This window comes from Macaca nemestrina, chromosome 8, assembly GCF_043159975.1.
Source record: "Macaca nemestrina isolate mMacNem1 chromosome 8, mMacNem.hap1, whole genome shotgun sequence".
NCBI classification, from domain to species: domain Eukaryota; kingdom Metazoa; phylum Chordata; class Mammalia; order Primates; family Cercopithecidae; genus Macaca; species Macaca nemestrina.
In genome coordinates, this window is record NC_092132.1 from 126,627,794 (window position 1) to 126,654,672 (window position 26,879).

At 38.6% G+C, this 26,879-nt stretch overlaps 1 protein-coding gene and 2 pseudogenes across 2 annotated transcripts; 1 reads left to right on the forward strand and 2 right to left on the reverse strand.

The window, feature by feature from the left end:
- Positions 1-1,100: 1,100 nt before the first annotated feature.
- Positions 1,101-3,528, reverse strand: LOC139355606 (transcription initiation factor TFIID subunit 9-like; annotated as a pseudogene).
- A 145-nt stretch (positions 3,529-3,673) lies between these two features.
- LOC105482009 (PDZ binding kinase) lies at positions 3,674-26,814 on the forward strand. 2 transcript variants are annotated; one of them, XM_011741852.2, is made up of 8 exons: positions 3,674-3,815; positions 8,677-8,754; positions 14,403-14,496; positions 19,078-19,220; positions 19,785-19,954; positions 21,541-21,670; positions 25,198-25,377; positions 25,884-26,814. In XM_011741852.2, the coding sequence occupies exons 2-8, from the start codon at positions 8,697-8,699 to the stop codon at positions 26,078-26,080; spliced, it is 972 nt and encodes a 323-aa protein (XP_011740154.1). In that variant the 5' UTR covers positions 3,674-3,815; positions 8,677-8,696; the 3' UTR covers positions 26,081-26,814. The 2 variants fall into 2 exon arrangements, with proteins under 2 accessions (XP_011740154.1, XP_011740155.1); XM_011741853.3 differs by having other exon boundaries at positions 3,733-3,873.
- On the reverse strand, positions 10,129-10,833 carry LOC105482007 (NADH dehydrogenase [ubiquinone] 1 alpha subcomplex assembly factor 4 pseudogene; annotated as a pseudogene).
- Positions 26,815-26,879: the final 65 nt, after the last annotated feature.

Sequence of the window (26,879 nt, forward strand, 5' to 3'; positions counted from 1 at the left end):
GTAGTTTTATGGTTGCAAGATGGGGAACAGGATGGTTATGAGTAAGGCTTTACACCAGGGCCTTTGCTCTGGTGCATGCTTTTGGCCTCATTTTACATCTGCGTCGATCTCCCTGGAGTTTCTTTTCACTAGCAATGGTTAATTATGAAGCTTTCAGGCTCTGGCTTTAGGCAGGATTTTATTAGCCAGTAAGAGTAGAAAATCGGCTTGTAAAAATGTAGGACTTCATAAAAAGTATAGAACACTACAGATCCTTAAAGAAAAGGTGATGAAGTCTATAATATAATGCCTGCACAAGAAAATTAGAATAAGAGTTGAGAGAAGGAGAGCTGAGACACTATGCTTCTGTGCTTGAAAGAGGGTGATCAAAAATGGAAAGGCCCCAGAGGTGGAGGGGTGTATGTGTGTGTGCACACATGTGTAATGTGGAAGAGATTTTAAGCACATTTGTTAAAGAGGAAGTCTTTAAAGAGGGCAACATGGTTTCGAATTGAGGCTCTACCAATTGCTAAAGCCTGTGACTTTAGGCAAATTAACCTTTCTGTGCCTCAGTTTCCTCATTTGAAAAATGGAGTTTACAATCATAGTAACCTACATCATAGAGTTCTGAAGATTAAATGAGCTAATGCATGAAACAAGACCTGACATACAATAAATACTAAATACGTGTTTGCTATTATTGTTATTGTTTGATGTTGAAGAAAAATGACTATTAGAGGGGGTGAAAGTAAAGACTTAGGAGAGGAGGAGTGATTTGGTTAAGTTTCCTTAGCCCCCATCCCCTGCCTCCTCCTGAGATGGGAAGGAAGCTTAGGGATGCTGAAAGATTGGACTTTGAAGGGTAGAAGTACGTGCTCTATAAATGTGTTTTTTTTAATTGATGAAGGACAACTTTATTATCTACACTTAAAGGCTGATGAAAAACCATTACTTATCCTATTAAAGAAAATCTAATATTTCAGTTGAAAATATAGTAACTATACTCATGAAATATTAATTAAGTTGTCTAAAACACAACTTGAAAGCATCTAGCATGCATGATTAATTTCAGTACAGTGAATTCAAAATCAAGTATACATGTTACATACATCAAAGCTAGATTACAAATTATCATCATCATCACCTTCTTCATGTTTTCTTTTCATTGGCGGTAGTTTGTGATGACACCATATTAGTGTAATAAGAATGTCTCTGGACCATTCGTGGCGGATTAACCAGAACATTCTGAATTGCTGATGTTACAGGAATTAATGCTTCACAGGGCAATGTGAAGCAGACATCTGCACTGTAAACCTTTGCCTTGTGAGGGACATTTGAGTCTTTACACAAACATGGTTTCAAGTCCTTGCCACAAACATGGTTTGTGGGGGTGGTATGCCCAGTGTGTGAGCACCTGGTGGGCTAGTAACTGACCCAACATTTAACCTGGGTGAGACAGAAATAATGCAGGGTGTTCACAGGAGAATAAAAACTCCAAACAGAAGTTTCCCTTGAGTAGGGGCTATGGGCTGATGAACCCCTGAAAAACAGGGTGTGGACCAAGCTAGCTAAGACCAACTAGACGCAGTGCACTGGATTTGACCTAGGTTTCACCTAGGATATGCTCATTAACACACTAAATCACACCCACCAGTGCAGTGACAGTTCTGGGAACACCCATATTGGTGTAAAAATGAGTGGCACCACAGTTCAAGAAATCTCCATCTTGTTCCAAGAATTTTCATCAATATTCCACCCCTTGGTTAAAGAAACCCCTATAGAGAGAAACCGCAAACCCCACTGTGTGATTCTCTTTAGTACACCCACAATCCCTGTTTTTAAGTGTGTACTTTTTCCCTTTGCAATAAATCTCCATACTTTCACCATTTTCCAACTCATCTTTGAATTCATTCTCAAGACGGTGTCAAGAGCGGGGTTCAGGGCCCACCGGCATTTGAGGACCTCCCCTGGCCCACTGATATCATGGGGACTGTTATTCTTCCCTCAGAAGTTGATGCCTTTTTCTCTAAAGACTTAAGCCTGTATGTATGAGACAGGAGTTTGACAGGACTGATTTCACAAGATAGAGGTCACAAAGACCCCTACTGATAAAACAGACGCAGTAAAGAGGGTGGCCCAAACCCACCAAAACCAAGAGGGCACCCCATGGGGAGCCACTCAGCGTTTCCTTTCCTGGTATACCAGGGTTGGAAAAACCACTCCAGGCAAATAACCTGGATAAAGATTGCAACGGAAATCCATTAGTGGATGACCTCTGGTCATCCTCACTTCTCATTGTAGGATAATTATAATGATTTAGCTGCCGAAAGACACTCCCCTGAGTGCCATGACAGTTTACAAATGCTATGGCAACCCGGGAAGTTATTGCCCTCTCTGGTCTAAAAGGAGGAGGAACCCTCAGTTCCAGAAAATCCCCAGGGCCTTCTTGTAAAACTCATGAATAATCCACCCTCTATTTAGCATATAATCAAGAAATAACCATAAAAATAGCCAACCTGCAACACTCCAGGCTGCTCTGCTTATGGAGTAGCCACCCCTTTATTCCTTTACTTTCTTAATTAAATTTGCTCTCATTTTACTCTAAGGGCCTGCTCTCAATTCCTTCCTACTCCAAGTCAGGTAGCCTCTGTGGCTGTACCCTAGTTTTGGGGTTTTCCCTGCAACATATAGTTTGGAGCTGTTAAGCAATATCTATTGGGTGGCAATCTAGGGCTTGAATAGGGCTTGATCAATGGTGAAGGGGTTTGATTTCTTTGCCTTGCAATATCTAATAAAAATCTCTTGGGGTGGAGAGGTATAAAAGCTGGTGGGCGCACACTGCATTGCAATTGCACATCAGTAGCTTTCTTAGCATGGCTTGAGTAAATTTTTGCATCATCTAGAACTGTGGTCACATAGGGGAAGGCAAACTCCAACATGTGATTTGTACCTCTTGGCTCATATTCTTTGATCTCCTCGATCCTCAGGACCTGCGCCATCCTCGGTGGATGCCTCAGGGCACATCTTCCACGTGTCCTGGGGAGAAGCCTTCTCACCAGGCGGTGATCAGACTTGTGGGGCTTTGCCACCTACATTAATGGATTCCAGTCGCGATCTTGATGCAAGTTCTTTGCTTGGTGTGGTTTTTCCAACCCTTGGTGTACCTTAAAACAGAAATGAGCGGCCCCACAAGGGGTACCCCCTGCCCGGAGCACTGGGCCCCCTGGTCTGCCCCATGGCCCATCCCCTTCTGGGGAGCAGATGTTCCTAAATAATCGTTGAATAAAGAATATTGAACTGAATGTGGCAATTACATGAGTTAGCAACATTTCTAAATAACTTTTTTTTCTCGGCTAAAGATGATTGTTTCTTAAGCCACACATTTGTCCTGATAGTGTTTCAAGGCCTCATAAACCTAAAATAAAATTGACATCATAATCACGACACACTCAGCACGGATATGAGCGTTTGGAGAGCGCTTCAGCCTTCAGCACAGGCACGTGTGTTCTATTCACGGGTCCGTGCTCCTCGGAAGGGCTGATGGTTCCTGTAAATGTTTGTGTTCCCCGCGCCTTTCCTTCCTTCCCTTGTCTTTGGCGCCTGCGGTCATTGGGAGGCTTGGGAGAGGGAGTAGGAATGGCGAATCGGCGGGGCATGTCCTTCACGCCGCCCCGTAGCTCCGGCTGCTGGCGCTGGCGCTGGCGCAGCGCGCGGCGTTTTGAAAGCCGGGAGGGCTCGAATCGCAACGGCCACTGCCGCTGTCGGGCGTACGTGTTGGTGCTAGAGGCAGATACAGGGTCTCTCGCTGGGGGCTTCTCGGGACCAATTTTGAAGAGGTACTTGGCCACGACTTCTCTTCACCTCCGACCTTTCCTTCCCGGGGCTGAGACTCTGGTTAGGGGAAATTTTTTGCGAGCCCTGGCGGGGGCCGAGCCCGGAGCCGAGGCCTCTGCTGGGGCTTTCGTGACAGGGTAGGATCTGGTTATAGCCGAAGAAGGATTTTGGCAGCCAGCCCCTTGTGAGTCCCTGGATCGGGGTAGACAGTCTGACCTCCACTCCCGAACCCTGCTGAGCGTGTGAGATGCAGAGGAGCTGAGAGTCATGCGGTCCACACTTGCCCTTTGCTTTCCCTTGGACGTTCTACATCTACTTTCTCTTTTCTCCTTTACTTTTTCCTCTCATTCTTTTATTTTTCCGTTTTCTGCTGCCCGTCCGCGCCTTAGCTTTGTCAGTAGTATCCAGGTTTTTGTCAAGTCCCGGGGTCCCAGGCTTAGGTCCCAAAGGTCACTGACGTTTTGACCTGATAGATCTGTAGATCAGCTTGCTTGAGTGCTGCTCACCTTAATGCTGCTGCTTTTTTTTGTTTGTTTGTTTTTTGAGACGGAGTCTCGCTTTGTCGCCCAGGCTGGAGTGCAGTGGCCGGATCTCAGCTCACTGCAAGCTCCACCGCCCGGGTTTACGCCATTCTCCTGCCTCAGCCTCCCGAGTAGCTGGGACTACAGGCGCCCGCCACCTCGCCCGGCTAGTTTTTTGTATTTTTTAGTAGAGACGGGGTTTCACCGTGTTAGCCAGGATGGTCTTGATCTCCTGACCACGTGATCCGCCCGTCTCGGCTTCCCAAAGTGCTGGGGTTACAGGCTTGAGCCACCGCGCCCGGCCAATGCTGCTGCTTAAACAGTACTTGATTGTTAAAAATATCTTAAGTAATCCACAGAGTATGAGATTCTGCTCACGGTCATCCTACTGCCATTTCTAATATATCTTCATCTAAATATTCACTGTTTTTTTTTAGCTGTCATGAGAACCTTGTGATTTAGAATTAGTATGGTTATTTAACAATTAATGTTAAGAATGCATATACAATACATACATAATCTGAGGCAGAGTTTGGGCTACTGGCCAAAAGCCATCTGTCAGTAGTTAATGCCTAAACCTGAGTGTGCAGTCGGGAAAAAAGTGGCCCTCAGACAACTGTGAAATGGATAGGACATGGTATATTGAGGTGCACATAGCTTGGAGTAGAAGGTGGGACTCAGTCCTAAGAGAATATAATGAAATGTTAAGACTTCTGTTTAAACCTAGTTGTTTTTAGAGATAGGTTTTCTTTTTTTAAAACATGCTGCTTCCGAATATCAAATCCTCCGTAGACTGAGCGGGAAAAGGCAGTGAGACTTATAAGGCTCATTATAAGATTTCCAGGACACTATGCGCCCGGGTTTTCTGCATCCTACTTTGTTGGCACCTCCTTGGTTGCTTTGTTTTTCCTTTCTCATGCTTGGATGCCCTAGGGCTCACCCCTCTTCTCTCTACGGTTTACTCCCTAGATGATCTTACCTAGTCTCTTGGCTTTAATAACGTCTGCGTGCTGCCATCCCACAAACTTAAATCTTCAGCTTGCATTCTAGACCCGTATCCACCCACCTATTTGACTCCTCTCCACAAAACTCTCCAACAGCTTTCTGTCTCTCAGTACAAGCTGAAATCTTGACTGTGACTACAGTTGAGTAGAAGTCAGAGTCCTGTGGCTACAATGCTCTACTTGACTTGCCACTTCCTACCCCCAGCCTCCCTGACTTTGTCTCTTTCTCCCCCTTGCTAGCTTGCCTCTTCGTGAAGATTTCTGCCTCAGGTCTTTGTATTTCTTGTCCTCTTTCTGGAAGACTTCCACTAGATATTTGCTTGGCCCTGCTCCCTCACTTCCTTCAAATGAGTTTCTCAAGGAGACCCTTCTTGACCACTTTAAACTCAAATATTAAGCCCCTTCCCAAGGCCTTCTGCTCCCTTCACTGATATATATTTCCCCTGAAATAGTGTACGTTTATCTTCATACTTGTTTGGGTCTAGTTTGCTGCTCTGTTTCCAAAGTGTAGAACAGTGCACTGTTAGAGCACATAGTATGTGCTCAGTGTGTGCATATTGATTGAGTGAATGAAGAGTAGCTTCACACAGGTAGATAGAAATCTTAGAGAAAGCTGGGTGCGGTGGCTCACGCCTATAATCCCAGCACTTTGGGAGGCTGAGGCAGGTGGATCACCTAAGGGTCAGGCGTTTGAGACCAGCCTGATCAACATGGTGAAACCCCGTCTCTACTAAATACAAAAAATTAGCTGGGCATGGTGGTACATGCCTGTAATCCCAGCTACTTGAGAGGCTAAAGCAGGAGAATTGCTTGAACCTGGGAGGCAGAGGTTGCAGTGAGCCGAGATTGCACCATTTCACTCCAGCCTGGGCAACAAGAGTGAAACTGTCTCCAAAAAAAAAAAAAAAAAAAAAGTCTTAGAAGATCTTTGAGGTGCCACATCACAGCGTCCTGTGGGGAAAGATAACACAGATGGAAGAAGGGGAGTCAGAATGACATGGGGAAATTATTTCCGAATAGAAATACCTCCTGCAACCACTCTGCTAAATAGTTTATCCTTCCCCAAAGTTCTGAAACTGGTTTCAGAAATTCTGCTGTCCTGCCTTCAAGTTAAATGCATCACTTCATAAAATTATTATATTCTTGACAAATACATGTAAAGGGGCTCTTCAGTGTTCTCAGTACAGGTAAATCTAAAGACAATAGTGATTGTAGCTACATTTTAAACAAGATGAACAAACTTGTCATTAATAGACAGTTAAAGCTAGGCCTTCGAGATGATTTTCTTCCCCTTACTACGCAGTTTTTAAAGATGCTATTATTAAGGGCTCCATAAAAAATTTAAGCAAATCCCCCTTCTTCCCAACTTTTTATATAGATAAATGAGCTTATAGACATGTAGGAACAGTTTTGCTTTATAATAAATAAATCTAATAGGAAACCTGATTTTTTAAAAAGAAATATAATTTTTAAAATAAAAAAATTCTTAAATATGTTATAGAAGGAAGAAACACATTGAGTTGCTTTGTTTATATATGTGGTATGTACATTTTCTTTTCTTTCGTTCTTTTTTTTTTTTTGAGATGGAATCTCGCTCTGTTGCCCAGGCTGGAGTGCAGTGGCGTGATCTTGGCAAACTGCAACCTCCACCTTCCAGGTTCAAGCGATTCTCCTGCCTCAGCCTCCCAAGTAGCTGGGATGACAGGTACAGGCCGCCATGCCCGGCTAATTTTTTTGTATTTTTAGTAGAGACGAGGTTTCGCCATGTTGGCTAGGCTGGTTTCGAACTCCTGACCTCAACTGATCCGCCTGCCTTGGCCTCCCAAAGTGCTGGGATTACAGGTGTGAGCCACCATACCCGGCCTCATTTTATTTTCACAGACAATTTTTATAACCATTTATTGAGATAATTGATGTATCATAAAAATGCATCTTTTGAAAGTGTAAAATTCAGTAGTTTCTAATATACTCAGAGATTAATATATCAAACCATTATCTGGTTTTAGAACCTTTTCATCACCCCAGAAAGAATCCCCATACCCACTGGCAGTCATTCCACATTCTTTGTCTCCCCGCCCCTAGCAACTATTCAGCTATTTTTGGTCTCCATGATTTGCCTGTTCTGGACATTTCCTAAAAATGGGATCATTGGATGGGCACGGTGGCTTATGCCTGTAATCCCAGCACTTTGGGAGGCCCAGGTGGGTGGATCACAAGGTCAGGAGTTCAAGACCAGCCTGGCCAATATGGTGAAACTCCATCTCTACCAAAAATATAAAAATTAGCCAGGCGTGGTGGTGGGTGCCGGTAGTCCCAGATACTCAGGAGGCTGAGGCAGGAGAATCGCTTGAACCTGGGAGGCAGAGGTTGCAGCGAGTCTAGATCACGCCACTGCACTACAGTCTGGGTGACAGAGCCAGACTCGGTCTCAAGAAAAAAATGGTATCATCATATATGTAGCCTTTATGTGTCTGGCTTCTTTAGTATAATGTTTTCAAGGTTCATTCTTGTATATATTGGCACTTTATTCCTTTTTATGACTGAATATTCCATTGTATAGCTATGTCACATATTTTGTTTATCCATTCATCATCTGATGGAGAGTTCTGTTGTTTCTGCCTTTTGACTGTTATGAAAAATGCTGCTTGCACAGTTTCCTTAAAGGATATAAGAGACCTGTTAACAACTACTCCTGGGAAGTGTGAGAGGGAGACATACTGATTACCTTGTTGTACTAGGTGATTTTTTTTTTTTTTTTTAGCTAAGTGCATATATTACTTTATAATTAAAAATACCCAATCACTAATATTATGACAGGGGTAAGTAATTATACTTTTTGGTTTTAGTTTCCTCATTTTAAGTAAAATTGGACGAAATGTTTGTTGAGGTCTTTTTTAGTTCTCAAATTTTGTTTGTGATAAAATGAGTGATAATGTTATAGGCATTTTTTTGTTTGTTTGTGTTTTTTTTTTTTTGGTGAGACAGAGTTTCACTCTTATTGCCCAGGCTGGAATGCAATGGCACGAACTCGGCTCACCGCAACCCCTGCCTCCCGGGTTCAAGCGATTCTCTCCTGCCTCAGCCTCCCAAGCAGCTGGGATTACAGGCATGCGCCACCACGCTTGGCTGATTTTGTATTTTTAGTAGAGACAGGGTTTCTCCATATTGGTCAGGCTGATCTCGAACTCCCAACCTCAGATGATCCACTCACCTCAGCCTCCCAAAGTGCCGGGATTACAGGCATGAGCCACTGTGCCCAGCTATAGGCATTTTTCTTCATGAATGAGAGTTGTATTCTTTGTATCTGCTGTGTAACTTACAATTTGTTTTCATCATAGGACTGAGAGTGGTTGTCACAATGGAAGGGATCAGTAATTTCAAGACACCATGCAAATTATCAGAAAAAAAGAAATCTGGTAAGATAGCAGATGTAAGACTTTTTTTTTTTTTTTTTTACTATTACTATTGTTGTTTCTCTTAGAAATGTCCTAGTAATATTTAGTTTGATTCTTTATTATCGGTCACTTAGAAACTTTAGCGTAAATCCCCTTTATGATGTTAATATTAACAAATAAGACATTTTATAGGTCAGGGTTTGATCATATCTGGACTAATTTTATTGACAATCTAACAGGTTTGGAGGCTCTCCCTGCTCAATAATCAACTTAGCTTGACCCATTAAAGAACTGCTTTACCTTTCTCCCTCTCATCCATACATCGCTCTTATGAGGGAAAGATATTTTCCAAGGCAACTCAATGGACAAAGGACAATCTTTTCAACAAACACCTGGATATCCATGTGCAAAAAATAAGCCTTGACCCTTAACTCCCATTATATAAAAAATAGCTAAAGTTAAATTTCTAGAAAATAACATGAGAAAATATTCTGTTGTCCATTTCTAGTGACAGATTTTTCATATTGACCTTGTGTCCTGCAACCATCCTAAACTCACTTATTCCATTAGCTTTTTAATAGATTGCTTAGGATATTGTATATGGTTGGTCATTTGTGGATAAATAAAGACAGTTTTACTTTGTTCCCCAGTCTGTATGGCTTTGTTTCTTTTACTTTTTTTAAATTGCACTGCCTTCAGTATGTTTTTGAATAGAAACGTTAGTGGATAATACTTGCCTTGTTCCCAGTGTATTATGTTAGATGTAGGTTTTTCACAAATGCCCTTTATTAGTTTGAGGAAGTTTTCTTCTATTTCTAGTTATTATCATGAGTGGGTATTGAACTTTGTAGAGCGCTTTTTCTGAATCTATTACATTTCCTTTTAAAATCTCTTAATGTGGTAAATTATGTTAATTTTCAAGTGTTAAACTGACCATTCCTTGTGTAAAGCCAGTTTGGTTACGATATATTTTATGTATTGCTTGATTTGCTCATATTGTCTATATTCATGAGGGATATTGGACTGCAGTTGTCTTTTTGGGATATCTGTCTAGTTTTAGTATTAGGTTATTCTGTATTCATAAAGTAAGGTGAGAAATGTTTCTATTTTTTTAATAGAAATATCTTTTTGTTTAACTTTATGTGGAATTGTTATTATTCCTCCTTAAACTGGTGGAATTCACTAGTAAAGCTATCTGGGCCTGGAGTTTTCTTAGTAGGAAGATTTTAACTGTGATTTCACAGTTAATAGATATAGGGCTATTCAAGTGATCTCTTATTTTCTTTGTGAATTTTGTTAGTGTTTTTCAAGGAATTTGTCCTTCACTTCTAAACTGTCAAATGTACTGCTGTAAATTTATTCTTGATATACTCTTATTTTTTTTTTGTTTGTTTGTTTTTTTTTTATTTGGTAATTAACATAATTTAATATGCAAAAAACGAGAAAATATACAGGATGAGGGGTGAGGAGTACACATAGGAAATTTTTGTGATTTTCTTCATTTTGATTGTATTGCCTTCTTGTCTTCAGGAGTGAAGATTTTGACTTCAAAAGTAACAAAATACTTAAGAAGAGAATTCACATCTTTCTTTTCTAACTGGTATTCTTGCACTATTTTCTCAGCAGTCCAGGTTTCTGGATAAAGTTTATGATTATTGAGAAGTGTCAATGCTTCTACAACGGAAATTTTGCCTTTGGGAATGCTCTTCATATTTATCATATCAAACTGATGGCCTTTCGGCAATCTGAATTCCTTTGGCTCTTGACATGTTTCAGCAGCTTTTACCTGCAAGGAAGACACAGGATCTTTGGAATCAACATACACATCTTTTAGAAATGACAGCAGCTTGTCATCTTTACGAGCAATCTCTCCCTTAATTTCTGGATAGTGACTAATCTGCTCTTGCAGGAGGTTGCTGGTAGAGGGGTGCCTAGGAGCGAGAGAGGGCTTTATCTTGCTGATTTCCCTTTCCGCTCGGTTCTCTACGTTGAAATTTCTGATACTGCGAATCACTAGGGCCCCCATCTCCTCATAGCATTATGTCCGCAGGTTCAGGCTGCACGTGGGAACACCGGCTCAGGAAACCTCCGGGACGACCGGAGGATGCGCACATGTCGATATACTCTTATTAACCTTCTAGTGTCCTTTTTTATATCTGGTACTAGTATTTTATATTTTCTTAATTTTTTTCCTTAATCAGTATGACTTGAGGTTTATATATCTTGGTGAATGTTGCATGCACTTGAAAAGGGCATTTTTTTCTACTCTTGTTGGGCACGGTGTTCTACAACTGTCAATAGGTCAAGCTGATTGACCTGTCTGTGTTATTTTCTTCAGGTCTTCTATATCCCTACTGATATTCTGTGTACTTTTTATATTAATTACGAGAGAAGAGAGTTGAAGTTTCCAACTACAATGTGGATTTGTCTGCTTCCCCCACCCTCAATTTCTATCAGTTGTTGCTTCATGTATTTTGAAGGTTTGTGCTTTGTTATTAGGTACATACACATTTAGGATGGTTATTTCTTTTCTTTCTTTTTTTTTTTTTTTCCGAGTTACCCTTTGTCGCCCATACTGGAGTGCAACAGTGCGATCTCGGCTCACTGCAACCTCTGCCTCCTGGGCTCAAGCGATTCTGGTGCCTTGGCCTCTGAAGTAGCTGGGATTACAGGCATGCACCACCATGGCTGGCTAATTTTTGTATTTTCAGTAGAGACAGGTTTTCGCCATGTTGGGCAGGCTGGTCTCAAACTCCTGGTCCCAACTGATCCACCCGCCTTGGCCTCCCTTTCAAGTGCATGCAACGTTCACCAAGATACATAAACCATAAGTCAGATCCCAAAGTGTTGGGATTACCTTGTCTGGCCTAGGATGGTTATTTCTTTTTGATGAATTTATACCTTAACTATTATGAAATACCCTTCTTAATCCTCAGTGGTACTCTTTGTTCTGAAGTCCACTTTATGTGGTAGTAATGGAGCCACTCCAGATTTATTTTGTGTTTTAATGATGTTTTTCAACCCTTTACTCTTGCCCTATTTGTGTCTTTATATTTAAATTGAGTTTATTATAAATGGCATGTCTTGAGTTGTTTTTATCCATTCTGACAACTTTAATTTCCTTTAATTTGACTGTTTTGCCATTAGCTACATGTGGCTATTTAAATTTGGATACATATTAATTAGAATTAAATAAAATTACAAATTGAGTTCCTCAGTTGTATTAGCCACATTTTAAGTGCTCAGTAGCAACTGACTACCTTACTGGACAGCACAGATGTAGACATTTCCACATAGCAGCATGATGTATTGGACAGCTGTTTAGACCATTTATACTCAATGTAATTGTCTATTGTTGGATGTAAATCTGCTGTTTTGCTGTTGTTCCATAGCTCATTGATGATTTTTTAAAATCTTTTTCTCTCTTTGCTTCATTTTTTGATAGTTTTTGTTGTTCTGTCTTAAGATTTAGTTATTCTTTCTTCTGCTCTAAGATGATATAATTCTTATCCATTGTATTTTTCATTCCTAAGCTTCTATTTTGTCTTTTTCTTCCTTGTTATGCTCAGACTTTCCTTTATATCATTGAGCATATTTTTAATATTTGTCTTAAGGTTCTTATCTACTAATTTTGCCATCCCTGTCATTTTTTTTTTTTTTCTTGAGATAGAATCTTGCTCTGTTGCCCAGGCTGGAGTACAATGGTGCAATCTCAGCTCACTGCAACCTCCACTTCCTGGGTTCAAGTGATTCTCCTGCCTCAGCCTCCCGAGTAGCTGGGATTACAGGCATGTGCTACCACGCCTAGCTACTTTTTGTATTTTTAGTAGAGACAGAGTTTTACCATGTTGACCAGGCTGGTCTTGAACTCCTGGCCTCAAGTGATCCGCCTGCCTTGGCCTCCCAAATTGCTGGGATTACAGGTGTGAGCCACCATGCTTGGCCTCCTGTTATCTTACGGTATGTTTCTATTGATTTTTTTTTTTTTTTGAGACGGAATCTTACCCTGTGGCCCAGGCTGGAGTGCAATGGCACGATCTCAGCTCACTGCAACCTCTGCCTCCCGGGTTCACGCCATTCTCCTGCCTCAGCCTCCTGAGTAGCTGGGACTACATGTGCCCGCCACCACTCCTGGCTAATTTTTTGCATCTTTAGTAGAGACGGGGTTTCACCATGTTGGCCAGGCTAGTCTCAAACTCCTGACCTGGTGATCTGCCTGCCTCGGCCTCCCAAAGTGCTGGGATTACAGGCGTGAGCCACCATGCTGGGCCTCTATTGATTTCTTTTTCTCCTTGTATGGGTCATATTTTCTTGCTGCTTTCACGCCTGGTACTTTTTGATTGGGTGGTAGATATTCTGCATTGTCTAATACTGGATTTTGTTATTTCTTTAAAGAGGGTTTGATTTAGTTATGGTCTGAGGTTAAGTTACCTGCACATTAGCTCGTTTCTTTTGAGACTGGCTTTTAAGCTTTGTTATGAATGTTTATCTGGGGCTAAAATCTAGCTGTACTATCTAGTTGTGACCCTTTAGAGGACTTTACTATGTGTTACACGGTTACCATCCTCTGGCTCATGGTGACATGAAGTGTTCCCAGACCTGTATGATCTCTGGTAATTGTTGAGCCAATTGCTTTCCTCTGGTGCTTTCCCAGCTTTGGGGCATCTACACATTGTTATGTGCGGATAAGTACTTGGCCAAACACTCAAAGGGAGACTGTTCAGATCTTTGAAGTGCTCTCTTTGGAGCTCTCTTTAGTTCTCTGCTCCACAAATTCTAGCCACCTAGTCCTTCTTGACCTCTGATCTCTCTCTCAATGTGACAGGACTGCTGGATTATGTAACCTCTGTCCTGCAGTCTGGAAACTGCCTTCAAGCAGTAAGTTAGGGCAATGATAGGGCTCACCTCATTTGTTTCTCTTCTCTCGGGGATCACAGCGCTGCTCTGCCTGTTGTCACGTGTCTGAAAACAACTATATTTTGTCTAGTTTTCTAGTTCATGGCGAGATGGTAACTCTAGGAACAGTTAATTGTCGGGGGTATTTAATTATTTTTCATGAGTAGAAGCAGAACTCCATCTTTTCATCTTTCTTTTTTTTTTTTTTGAGACTGTGTCTTGCTCTGTCACCCAGGCTGGAATATAGTGGCATGAACACAGCTCACTGTACCCTTAACCTCCTGTGCGCAAGCGTTTCTCCCAAGTAGCTGAGACCACAGGTGTATGCCATCATGCCTGGCTAATTTTAAAAAAATTTTTTTTTTGTAGAGATGGAGTCTCTTTATGTTGCCCAAGCTGGTCTCCAACTACTGGACTCAAGTAATCCTCCTACCCTGGACTCCAAAAGTGTTGAGATTATAGGCATGAGCCACCACATCCAATCCCTTTATCTTTTAACAATGTTTTAAAAATGTGAAAACAGTTCGTAGCTTGTAGACCATACAAAAACAGGGCATTTCCCAACCTCTGCTTCAGAGTTACTGTAGGATGAAACTCTAAAAGTTGACTTGGTCAAAGGGTACCCATTTAAAATTAGGATATATGTTGTCAAATTGCTCTCCAAAAAGACTGTGCCAATTAATACTCTTGGCAGTAGTATATTGAGAATGTTAAGAGGTTTTGTTATTTTTTAATTTTTTATTAATTTTATTTTTTATTTCTCTGACATTTAGTATTAAATTCAACTCCAACTATAAATATCCCTGCCTCTCCATTTATGCAGAAGCTTGGCTTTGGTACTGGTGTAAATGTTTACCTTATGAAAAGGTAAGTATAAGATTTCAGATTAACCTTTTTACATGTAACTATAATTCTACTGTACTTGGAGACAAAAAAGTAGTATGAAAATTCCAGTATTTAGATTCAGTGTCTGTTCCTGATCCTGGCTGACGGCTGTATTCCAGTCCCTAGACCCTTTCATAACTTTGCCAGTAGCTCTGCCTCTGCTTTTCTCCTAGCTTCCTCCTGATGCGTTATTAAAGGGGAAGTCATTTACTTTTTAATTTTTCATTGGCTTCCATAAGAAGAGGAAGTGGCAGGGGAAAGGGTACCTTTGTGGTAAACCAGATTCTTCATGACAAAACCTCAAAGAGGAAGCCAGTGTTGGGTGATGTCAGTAACTGCTGTCTCTTCTGCAGCATTGCCCTCCTAAGATATTCTCTTCTAAAAGAAGTAAAAGGTTTATAGCATTGTTATTAAGAAGGGTAAATACATGATTTTAAAGTACGAATATTGAGTTAAAAGAAAAATGAAATAATTGAACAAGTGTGGTGCCAATATAGTTGTCAATAAAGTGTTTTTTTAAATTACTTTTTTATTATTCATATATTTTTTTGAAACAGAGTCTCTGTTGCCCAGGCTGGAGTGCAGTGGCACGACCTCCCAGGTTCAAGCGATTCTCCTGCCTCAGCCTCCTGAATAGCTGGGATTACAGGTGTGCACTATCACACCTAGCTAATTTTTGTATTTTTAGTAGAGATGGGGTTTTGCCATGTTGGACAGGCTGGTCTCGAACACCTGGCCTCAAGCGATCTGCCCACCTTGGCCTCCCAAAATGCTGGGATTACAGGTGTGAGCCACCATGCCCAGCCCAAAATTACTTCTTTTAATCATTACACTGTACCTAGTTTCATGTTTATTAAGTGGCAAAAAACTAAGTTAATATATATTCCTTACTTAATGCATTCTTGGAATCAGTCTGACTAGTCCAACCCTCCGTATCTTAGCTTCATCCAGGTTTACATTGTTTCCAGATAGAAATGCTTTCTTTAATAAGAGGCTAATTAAGACTAATTTAGTAATTATATACAATGGGTATTCCTGAAGCATTTTTGCAGTTTAAACACTTTTTTTGTATGTGTGGTATTAATTTGTTTTCTAATTTGTTTTTTAGTGTTAACTCCTATTTTGAAAGAAATAAATTCTCATAGATTTATGGCTAGTTTCATTTTTTTCCCCTTTTTAAAAAAACGTTTAAAATGTAAAGTGTTTTAAACAAAGTTACACTGTATGTGGTTTAGTCAAAAAGCTTCAAATAGCTGATCTTGAAGAACAGCAGTGCCTGCCTGACCCTACCACTCCTCATGATTCAGCCCTGTCAACCTGGGATGTCTTTTATCCATAACCTGCAAATTTCCTGCGCTTCTCTGCTGAATTAGATCCTGTGTTTTTCTCTATCTTGTGTCTTACTGTTTCTTGATTTACATCCTGTTTTCATTTAGGACATCTTGTAGCTCCCCATGAATTAGTGCACAGAAGATATACTTTTTGAGAATTTGCATTTCCAAAAATTTTTTCATTTTACTCATACTCGAATGGCCCTTTTTGGTTTTCTGGGTTACAATTTTCATTTGAAAACAATTTCCCTCCAGAATTTTGAGAATATCAGTCACTGACAGTTTTTTTTTTAGCTTACATTGTTGTTGTTGACAATTATGAAGCCTTTTTGACTGCTGATTCTTCATACGTAATCCGTTTTATGTTATCTGTCCCTCCCACTGTCCTGGATCCTGGTATGATCTTCTGTATGTTGCTAGCATTTTGAAATTTCACAATGACATTAGTGGATATGGGGCTCTTGGAATCTGAATAGTTCCTGTTCTTCAATTTTTGAGACATTATTTTAAAAATTACTTTGTTGATGATTTTCACCCTGTTTTTCTCTGTTCTCCATCTGGAATCCTATCATTTGAATTTTGAACTTACTGATTTCTTCATCTACCTCTTGGTTTTCTTATTTGCTATCTTCTCGGTTTTCTGAGATTTCCCCAGCTTTATCTTTCAACACTTCTACTGAGTTTTTATCTTGTTTTAAATTAATTGTCCTTTTTAGAAAAAAAGCATGTTTAGTCTTTTGGAGTGCTAGAAATGTTCAGTATCTAGGTGTTGATAACACAGGTATATGCACATGTAAAAATTCACTGAGCACTTAGTATGCATATGGTGATTAATTATTACCCTGCTTCTGTATTACAGGTTCTCAACTGACAGTAAACCTCAGGCTGAAGACTTGTTTTATACCTTCCAAAGCTAGTTTATCATCTTTAGAAGCTGGGGATGGGGGATGGGCAGCTAGTGCAGAATTAAGGAGGGTATCTAGGAGTCCACTGGTTTTTTACCATTATTATTTAGAGACAGGGTCTCATTTTGTTGCCCAGGCTGGAGTACAGTGGTGCCATTATAGCTCACTGCAGCCTCAAACTCCTTGGTTTGAGCAATCCTCCTTCCTCAGCCTCCCAAGTAGCTGGACTACAGGTGTGGGCCGCCACATGTGGCTTTTAAAAGTTTTTTGTAGAGAAGGGGTCTCACTGTATTGCCTATGCTGGTCTCAAACTCGTGGCCTCAAGTCATCCTCCTGACTTGGCCTCCCAAAGTGTTGTGATTACAGTTGTGTGCTACCCCTTCCAGCCCTACTTGCTTTTTAAATAACTTGCAAGCAGTTAATTGGGGCTAAGCCAGTTACTTTCATCTGCTTTCCAGCTTCTGAAATTTTGTTGCTGTTGTCTCCTCTGCTGTTATTTCCATTCTTGCTGGCTAGTATGTCTTAAAATATCCATTTGCTATTATTTTAGTGGGTTTGGAAAGGATAAAAACAATGTGTATGTTTAAGCTACAATTTTAACCCAGAAGTCTATATTTTTTTGTTAAATCAAGTTTGCATTCCTTGGTTAAATCCAACATAGTTTTGATGTAGTAGTATTTTTAAATAAACTGATGGATTCAGTTTGCTAATATTAAAGTTTGTTTCAATTTTTATATCTAAGTGAGGTTGGCTTGTGGTTTCCCTTTTTCTACTGTCCCTTTTTATTTTTTGAAATTGAAGTTATATGAGACTCATAGTCCCTTTTCTGTTCCCTGTGGAAACAGTTTGTATAAGACTGAATGGTAAATTCTTTGAAAGCTTAGTAAACTCACCTGTAAAATCATCTATACTTTGTATTTCTAGTAGGAACATTTTAAACTGGTGATTAAATTTATTCATCAGTTTTCTTAGATTTCTCTAAGTCTTTGTCCATTTTGTCTTAAATGATTGCATAAAGCTTTTATTATTTACTTATATATTTTCTTTCTTGTATGTGTAGTTTTGTTTCCATTTTTATTTGTGATATTGTCTTTATTTTTTCTTGTGTAATCTCATCAGAAATTTGCCTTTTTTTCTATTAGTCTTTTTAATGAACCAGCTTTTTGCATGGTCGAGTATTCAGATTTCATAAATCTATTCTTATTCTATAGATTAGAATATGTTATGGAAAAGGTGAAGATTGACTTGTTTACTAAATTCTAAACTTTCAAGAGCTAAACTTTCAACCCTTAAAACTTGAAAAATATATTTTTCATAATAAAATGATATGTAGATGCTCATCATTATCCTCAAATGCTGCTGTTATCTAAAACTGGAGATTTAAGAATAGTTTAGATCAACTTACGGATAATAGATGTGCATGAATTAAGAAATCTTGTGATCCTTTTAGTATAGGTTTTTTGATTAAACAAAAAAGGTTCTGCAGTCATACAGCTATGCCTGTGAGAGAGTGCAAAGCTAAATAGATCTTTGGTTCAATCTCTTGTTTTGTGTTCTTACCATTAAACTTTCTGTCTTAAACTTCTGAGGCTCTTTCACTAGGTTTTGTGCTGTTATGCTGCATATACTTAAGTATTTTGTGATTTGCTGTACTCATAAATATCTACCACCTCAGGTAAATCTTTCCCTGACTTTATTTTACCTGTTTATTGAGGCCTTAAAACATTTATACCTTAGATATTTCTAAAATGGCTGAATCTTCCTAGAAAATAGAAAGTTTAAATTTTTCTCATTTGTATGTTCATCATTATCTCCTTAAGCACATATCTTTGAATATGTGGTAAAAGGTATAAGGTGAATTGGTCAGTGTGTAGTGAAGCAAGAACAGCATGCTGTTCTTTGGATGATGATATATGGGCAAAATGTTCTTGATTATCTCTTCTTTAAATTCTCTAATTTTTTTTCTTTAGCCTCCTACAACTCATCTCTGATACATATAATATTTAATAAGTAGTAGTCCGACATGCTCAAATGGAAAAATTGGAAAGTAACAATTTTCAGGTTTAAAGTTTGTAACATTCCATCTTTACCCTTCAAGTTCTTTTTATCCTCTCCCTTCCACTGTATAGATAGTAAGACTTGTCTATTAGATCTTATCTCCCAATTGAAATGGAAATGTAGCAGAGGTGTTCATAGTCCAAAACATCTTAAATACTGTTTTTTAAAACAAATTTCTTTCAAGTTTTTTCCCAAAAATTTGGAAGTCATTTTAAAAAGTATTGTGGTTGTATTGTTTTCTATCCTTTTTAAATGAATTTTTTTCTTAGATCTCCAAGAGGTTTGTCTCATTCTCCTTGGGCTGTAAAAAAGATTAATCCTATATGTAATGATCATTATCGAAGTGTGTATCAAAAGAGACTAATGGATGAAGCTAAGATTTTGAAAAGCCTTCATCATCCAAACATTGTTGGTAAGTTTAAATTTGGTAGTAGTGTCTGGTATATTATTTTGTTTATTCAGAAAAAGGTTATATGCTCTCTTAACTGGTCTCACTAATAGAAATGAAGAGGAAGGGGCTGGATGTTTAATGGGAATCAAATTAATGTGATTGGTCTAAAATAAAAATTTGCATATAATATTTTTTGATGCCTAAGTATATATTTAAACTTCATGGGAATAGATAAAATTGTGTTGCTAGTTCTATGAAGATTTTAGGAATATAAAATGATCGTCATTTAGATAATTTAAATCCATTTAGGTAATTTCTTGGATTTTTTCATTTTTAATACAAGTAGGGCTGGCAAAACCATTATATTTAGGGAAGCAAAGGAAAGTAAAAGTATTTTAATTTGTGGTACTACTGGCAAACACTGAAGGCGTTTTAAATGAGATCTACGGAATTAGTCTTGTATATAGTAGCTGTTTAATTGTATATTTGTGTTAGTCCAGATCCATGTTTTCAATCACATTACTATAAAGAACTTAAATATTATTGTTCTCTATATTAGTGAAGAAATGTCATGTTTTCTTTAAGGTTATCGTGCTTTTACTGAAGCCAGTGATGGCAGTCTGTGTCTTGCTATGGAATATGGAGGTGAAAAGTCTCTAAATGACTTAATAGAAGAACGATATAAAGCCAGCCGAGATCCTTTTCCAGCAGCCATAATTTTAAAAGTTGCTTTGAATATGGCAAGAGGGTTAAAGGTAACTATGCCATTATATTTTAAATGACTTGTTTTTGTTCATATTTTAAATGAACAAATAATCACTTTGCAGGACATCTTTGAATGTGGATGGATATTGTTACTTGTCAGTTCCAAAAAGGGGTCAGTACAAAATGGAGGCTTACATTTCTGCTTCCGAATTACATTCATGTGTAGCTTAATATGTTCTGAGAAATGTGTCATTTGGCAGTTTCATCACTGTGTGTGTGGACATCATAGAACATACTTACATATACCTAGATGGTAGAGCCAGTTACACACCTGAGCTATGTGGTATATATAGCCCAGTTCTCCTAGGCAGCAAACCTGTATAGAATGATGCTCTACTGAATACTGTAGGCAACTGTAACACAGTGGTAAGTACTGTGTGACTAAACATCAAAACATAGAAAAGGTAAAATCAAAATAAGATATTGTAATCTTGTGGGACCACTGTTGTATATGTTGTCCGTCATCAACCAAAACATCCTTATATGTACATGTGGCCCTAGTCATTCATTGTCCCACATGGTCTCAACAATTTATATATGCTTCACTGAAGATTCCAAAATTATTTCTAAAAATTACTAGACTAGCCTCAAAATTGTGATATCTTTTGAAATCTGCAGTTGTATCTTCTGATACAACTTACCAAGTTAACTAATTAATAAGTAAACTTATAAGCATATATACATACTTATAGTTAACTTGGCTGGGCGTGGTGGCTCACGCCTGTAATCCCAGCACTTTGGGAGGCCAAGTCGGGCAGATCACGAGGGCAGGAATTCGAGACCAGCCTGGCCAACACAGTGAAACCCCATCTGTACTAAAAATACAAAAACGAGCCGGGCATGGTGGCGGGCGCCTGTAATCCTAGCTACTCTGGAGGCTGAGGTAGGAGAATCACTTGAACTTGGGAGGCAGATGTTGCAGTGAGCCGAGATCACGTCACTGCACTCCAGCCTGGGCAACAAGAGCAAGACTCTGTCGTCTTGGGAAAAAAGTTAACTTATAATTATTTATTTTATAAGTATAAAAGGTTAGTGGGAGTATCTATTTCTAAAGAAACTTTTAGACTTCTGGTCAGTACGGCAGACTGAGATAACACGGTATGTTCCCTTCTCTTGTTTCAAATAATCTGAAATGCTGGGCCAGGCACAGTGGGTCACACCTGTAATCCCAGCCCTTTGGGAGACTGAGGCGGGTGGATTACTTTTAGCCAGGAGTTCGAGACAGACCAGCCTGGTCAACATGGTGAAACCTTGTCTTTAATAAAATACAAAAATTAGCCGGGCTTGGTGGCACCCACCTGTAGTCCCAGCTACTTGGGAGGCTGAGGCAGGAAAATCGCTTGAACCTGGGAGGCGGAGGTTGCAGTGAGCCAAGATCGTGCCACTGCACTCCAGCCTGGGCAACAGAGTGAGACTCCATCTCAAAAAAAAAAAAAAAAAAAAAAAGGTTGAAATGCTGGACAAATGTAAGCCTAGAGTTTAGGAAGGGAGCTCAAGTAGTTATATTTGGAGGTTATCACATTTTTTTATTAGTTTGTGTTTCTGCTCATATGTGTTAAATATTTTACTATTTTAGTATCTGCACCAAGAAAAGAAATTGCTTCATGGAGACATAAAGTCTTCAAATGTTGTAATTAAAGGAGATTTTGAAACAATTAAAATCTGTGATGTAGGAGTCTCTCTACCACTGGATGAAAATATGACTGGTAAGTTGTACTCAAGTTTTAAAATTTTGTTTTTAATACAGTGTTTACATTTTTAAATATGTAAGTCCACATGGATCAAAAATCAAAAACTTTTTAAAAAGTATATGGTAAAAAGTCCCCTTTTTTCTCTCTCCCAGTCAGCCTGCAGTCTTCTCCCTTGCCACATGTACAGTATAAATTACTGTATTAGTAGTTGTAGTAGTAGTAGTATATATTTTAACTAGGGTTATCTTTGGGAAAGATTTGTAACTGGATTGGGATCTTTAAGCAGGAAAGCATCTGGGAATAGAAAGTAAAATTTAGTAAGGTTGTGTAAAGCGGTTTATTTAGCATCAATAAAGTGACAAGATTTAGGAAACTGGTAGAAGAAACTGGAATGAAGCAGAAAAGAGGCATGCTAATGAAGGCTGGTCTTTGGCTCTTTGCCCTTTCTTCTCTATTATATATACTACTGATCACTGGCTTCGCAGGGAATTTAAGATATGTTCTTGGTGAGAAACAAGAGCCAGCCAGCCTCAAGAGAAAGCCTCTGCTTGCAACATATTATTTAGTAAACAATACTTAAATGTGTCTCTTTATATGAACAGAAGTTAAACAAATGGTTAATAAATGCTGTTTAGAACATATAACTACTTTGATATCAGAGCATAACTCTGATATCAAAACCTGACACATTGTGGGACATCCCATTGATCCTGATGTGATTATTATGAACTGCATGCTGGTATCAAAATATCTCAACACATAAACATATACATCTGCTATGTACCCAGAAACATAAACTGACATTAAAAAAAAATTCATAGTCCAATATCCTTCACAAACATAGATATCAAAATCCTTAACAAAATATTAGTAAATTCAGTCTAATACTACATAAAGACACTACATCTTGACCAACTAGGACTTATTCCAGGAAGGAAAAGTTGTAACATTCAAGAATGAATGTCCTCACTGTGCTGTATGTTAGGTCATCAGAACTTACTCATCCTGCCTAATGGAAGCTCGTGCCCTTTGTTAATAATACTGTATACTTGAGATTTGCTGAGAGTAGATCTTGAATATTCTTACACACAAAAAGGAAAATGGTAACTATATGAGGTGATATGTTAATTAGCTTGATCGTGGCCGTCAGGTCACAGTGTTTACGTATATCAAATATCAAGTTGTATACCTTAAACATATAATTTTTGTTAATTATACCTCAAAGCTGGGAGGGGGGAGTAAATATAATTCTCCATATTAACAGATTTTATTATACTTTAAGTTCTAGGGTACATGTGCACAATGTGCAGGTTACATAAGTATACGTGTACCATGTTGGTTTGCTACACCCATTAACTTGTCATTTACATTAGGTATTTCTCCTAATGCTATCCCTCCCCCTGCCCCCCACCCCATGACAGGCCCTAGGGTGTGATGTTGCCTGCCCTGTGTCCAAGTGTTCTCATTGTTCAGTTCCCACCTATGAATGAGAACTTGCAGTGTTTGGTTTTCTGTCCTTCTGATAGTTTGCTGAGAATGATGGTTTCCAGCTGCATCCATGTCCCTGCAAAGGACATGAACTCATCCTTTTTTATGGCTGTATAGTATTCCATGGTGTATATGTGCCACATTTTCTTAATCCAGTCTATCATTGATGGACATTTGGGTTAGTTCCAAGTCTTTGCTATTGTGAATAGTGCCACAATAAACAGCATGATTTATAATCCTTTGGGTATATACCCAGTAATGGGATTGCTGGGTCAAATGGTATTTCTAGTTCTAGATCCTTGAGGTATCGCCACACTGTCTTACACAATGGTTGAACTAGTTTACACTCCCACCAACAGTGTAAAAACATTCCTATTTCTCCACATCCTCTCCAGCATCTGTTGTTTCTTGACTTTTTAATGATTGCCGTTCTAACTGGTGTGAGATGGTGTCTCATTGTCGTTTTGATTTGCATTTCTCTTATGGCCAGTGATGAGCATTTTTTCATGTGTCTGTTGGCTGCATACATGTCTTCTTTTGAGAAGTGTCTGTTCATATCCTTTGCCTTTTTGATGGTTTTTTTTCTTGTAAATTTGTTTCTTTGTAGATTCTGGATATTAGCCCTTTGTCAGATGCATAGATTGCAAAAACATTCTCCCATTCTGTAGGCTGCCTGTTCACTTTGATGGTAGTTTCTTTTGCTGTACAGAAGCTCTTTAATTAGATCCCATTTGCCTATTTTGGCTTTTGTTGCCATTGCTTTTGGTGTTTTAGTCATGAAGTCCTTGCCCATGCCTATGTCCTCAATGGTATTGCCTAGGTTTTCTTCTAGGGTTTTTATGGTTTTAGGTCTAACATTTAAGTCTTTAATCAAATATGAAAACTACATATCGTCTCAATAGATGCAGAAAAAGTGTTTGCAAAACTCAACATCCATTTTTGATTTAAAAAAAGATTAACCTCTCAGCTAACTAGAAATAGAAGGGATCTTAGCTTGAGAAAGGCTGTCTACAAGAAAAACCTGCAGGTGTCATACTGAAGTAGGGAACAAGGCCAGGATGCCTGCTCTTGCCAGTGTTATTTAACAGTCCTATAGCCCTAGCCACTAAAATAAGGCAAGAAAATGGAGAAGGCAAAATTGGAAAGGAAACAAAACTGTCCTTGTTTCCAGTTGATATGTTGTTTAGGTAGAAAATCTCAAGGAATCTATAAAACAGCTATAGTGAAATTAGTGATTACATTTCTGTGTATTAGCAATAATAATTGAAAATGGAATTGTTTAAAATCTATTTACAAGTACCAAAACCCAAAATATTTCAGAATAAATCTAACCAAAAAAGTCTAAGTCTTCTGTAATGAATATTATAAAGTATCACTGAGAAAATTCAGTAAGATATAACTAAGTGGAGAAATATATGACTGTGGTTTGGAAGACTCAATACTATTAAGATATTAATGCTTACCAAATTGATCTAGAGAGTCAGTCCAATCCTAATGAGAATTCTAGCTGGCTTTTTCATTGAAATTGACAAGTTGACTAAAATTTAAATGGAAATGTGAGTGGACCTATTTTTCTTGGGCTTTAAAAAACAGCCAGTGTGTGATTTCTCCCCTTCCCTTTTCCTTGACATAGCAATCATGGAAGCATAGAAATGGTACTTCTCTCAGCCTAATATTGTTCACAAACTGAAGAAATTCAGGTCTAGAAGTGATCTGCTCAAGGTCACGCAGTTTGCACATGTCTTTGAACCAACCCAAGCAAGGCAGTCTGGCTCCAGAGTCTGTAATCTCAACATCCACATTCTATATTCCTACTAATTTCTAAGAGAATTGCTGTTTCTCTACATACCTGCCAACTGACCAGCTTCTTGAATATTTACCAACCTGAAAGGTAGAAAGTAATCCTTATTGAGGTTGAGTGTATTTTCACATTTACTGGTTATACTGATTAACCTGTGAACTACTGGTTCAAATCATTTGCCCATTTTCCTTTGAGTTGCTCGCCTTTTTGTGATTTGTAGTGCCTGCCTTCATAACCATCTTGCTTGTTTCAGTGACTGACCCTGAGGCTTGTTACATTGGCACAGAGCCATGGAAACCCAAAGAAGCTTTGGAGGAGAATGGTGTTATTACTGACAAGGCAGACATATTTGCCTTTGGCCTTACTCTGTGGGAAATGATGACTTTATCGATTCCACACGTTAATCTTTCAAATGATGATGATGATGATGAAGGTATGAATACAATTTCTAACATAAATCCCAGTCTCTTCATTCACACTAAAGATTGGTTTATATAATTTTTATCTTTCTGTTAAAACTTAAAATAGCAAGTTATAAGATCTTTAGTTGTGTAATTTCTAAGATATGTATTAGTACTGATGACTGATTTGGTACCACCAAGGTTTAATCTCACAAAAATGAGACATAGATTGAGAATAGGGGGAAAAATTGAGGCTATCCAGAGAAGCAAAAAATTGCCTTAAAAACTCTCCTTACCTGAGAAAATGACTGGAAAGCTATCATAGGAAGGGTGGTAGTAGGGGTCGATAACCTATAAATCCAAGACTAAAGCCAATCTACTTGATAGCAAGACAATTGAAGACATTTCCATTCTGTCTATGGCAGAATGGAAAGCATACTAGACCATAAATTCTTGTTTCAGGAGAAGGGTGAACTATTAAACTTTTCCATGACATAAAGTGATTTTGTTTATTGTTTCAATCTCTAACTCCTTCAAGATAAAACTTTTGATGAAAGTGATTTTGATGATGAAGCATACTATGCAGCCCTGGGAACTAGGCCACCTATTAATATGGAAGAACTCAATGAATCATACCAGAAAGTAATTGAACTCTTTTCTGTATGCACTAATGAAGACCCTAAAGATCGTCCTTCTGCTGCACACATTGTTGGAGCTCTGGAAACAGATGTCTAGTGATCACCTCAGCTGAAGTGTGGCTTGCGTAAATAACTTATTCCAAAACATTTATATAGTTACTATCAGTAGTTGTTAGATTCTCTAAAATTGGCATATTTGAGGACCATAGTTTCTTGTTAACATGTGGATAACTATTTCCAATATGAAATATGCTTATGTTGGCTATAAGCACTTGGAATTGTACTGGGTTTTCTATAAAGTATTAGAAACTAGCTACATAAGTACTTTGATACTGCTCATGGTAACTTAAAACACTAGCAGTAAAACGCTGTAAACTGTGTCTAACATTAATTTAACGACCATTACTTTTATTAATGATCTTGCTTATTCTCTATTTTAATGGATCTACTGAAATTAGCACTTTGTACAGTACAAAATAAAGTCTACATTTGTTTAAAACACTGACCCTTTTGCTGATGTGTTTATCAAATGATAACTGGAAGCTGAGGAGAACATGCCTCAAAAATAGCTCCTTGGATACTTCAGACTCTGGTTACAGCTTATCTTGAGCTCTTGGATCTCCTCAGATCTTTTTTGCTTTAATTTATTAAATATATTTTCCATACTGAGTTTAAAATTTATTAATTTGTACCTTAAGCATTTCCCAGCTGTATAAAAGCAATAAAACTCAAATAGAATGATACAGAATAAAGGACACTTTGGGTACCATAAGGTGTCTCAACATTATTTTATACTTGATTTGAGTGTTGTCATTAAACTTGTTGAGTGAATAATGTGAGTAGGTTTCTTTCCTTCTCTTGGCCTTATTTTGCTAATCTGTAAAGTGTTTTGGATC

Excerpts from the sequence above, each read along its gene's own strand:
- LOC105482009 (XM_011741852.2), top strand. The coding sequence starts at position 8,697 with ATGGAAGGGATCAGTAATTTCAAGACACCATGCAAATTATCAGAAAAA. Across the intron at positions 8,755-14,402 it reads ATCAGAAAAAAAGAAATCTG|TATTAAATTCAACTCCAACT; the intron begins GTAAGATAGCAG and ends TCTGACATTTAG. Across the intron at positions 21,671-25,197 it reads ACTGGATGAAAATATGACTG|TGACTGACCCTGAGGCTTGT; the intron begins GTAAGTTGTACT and ends TGCTTGTTTCAG.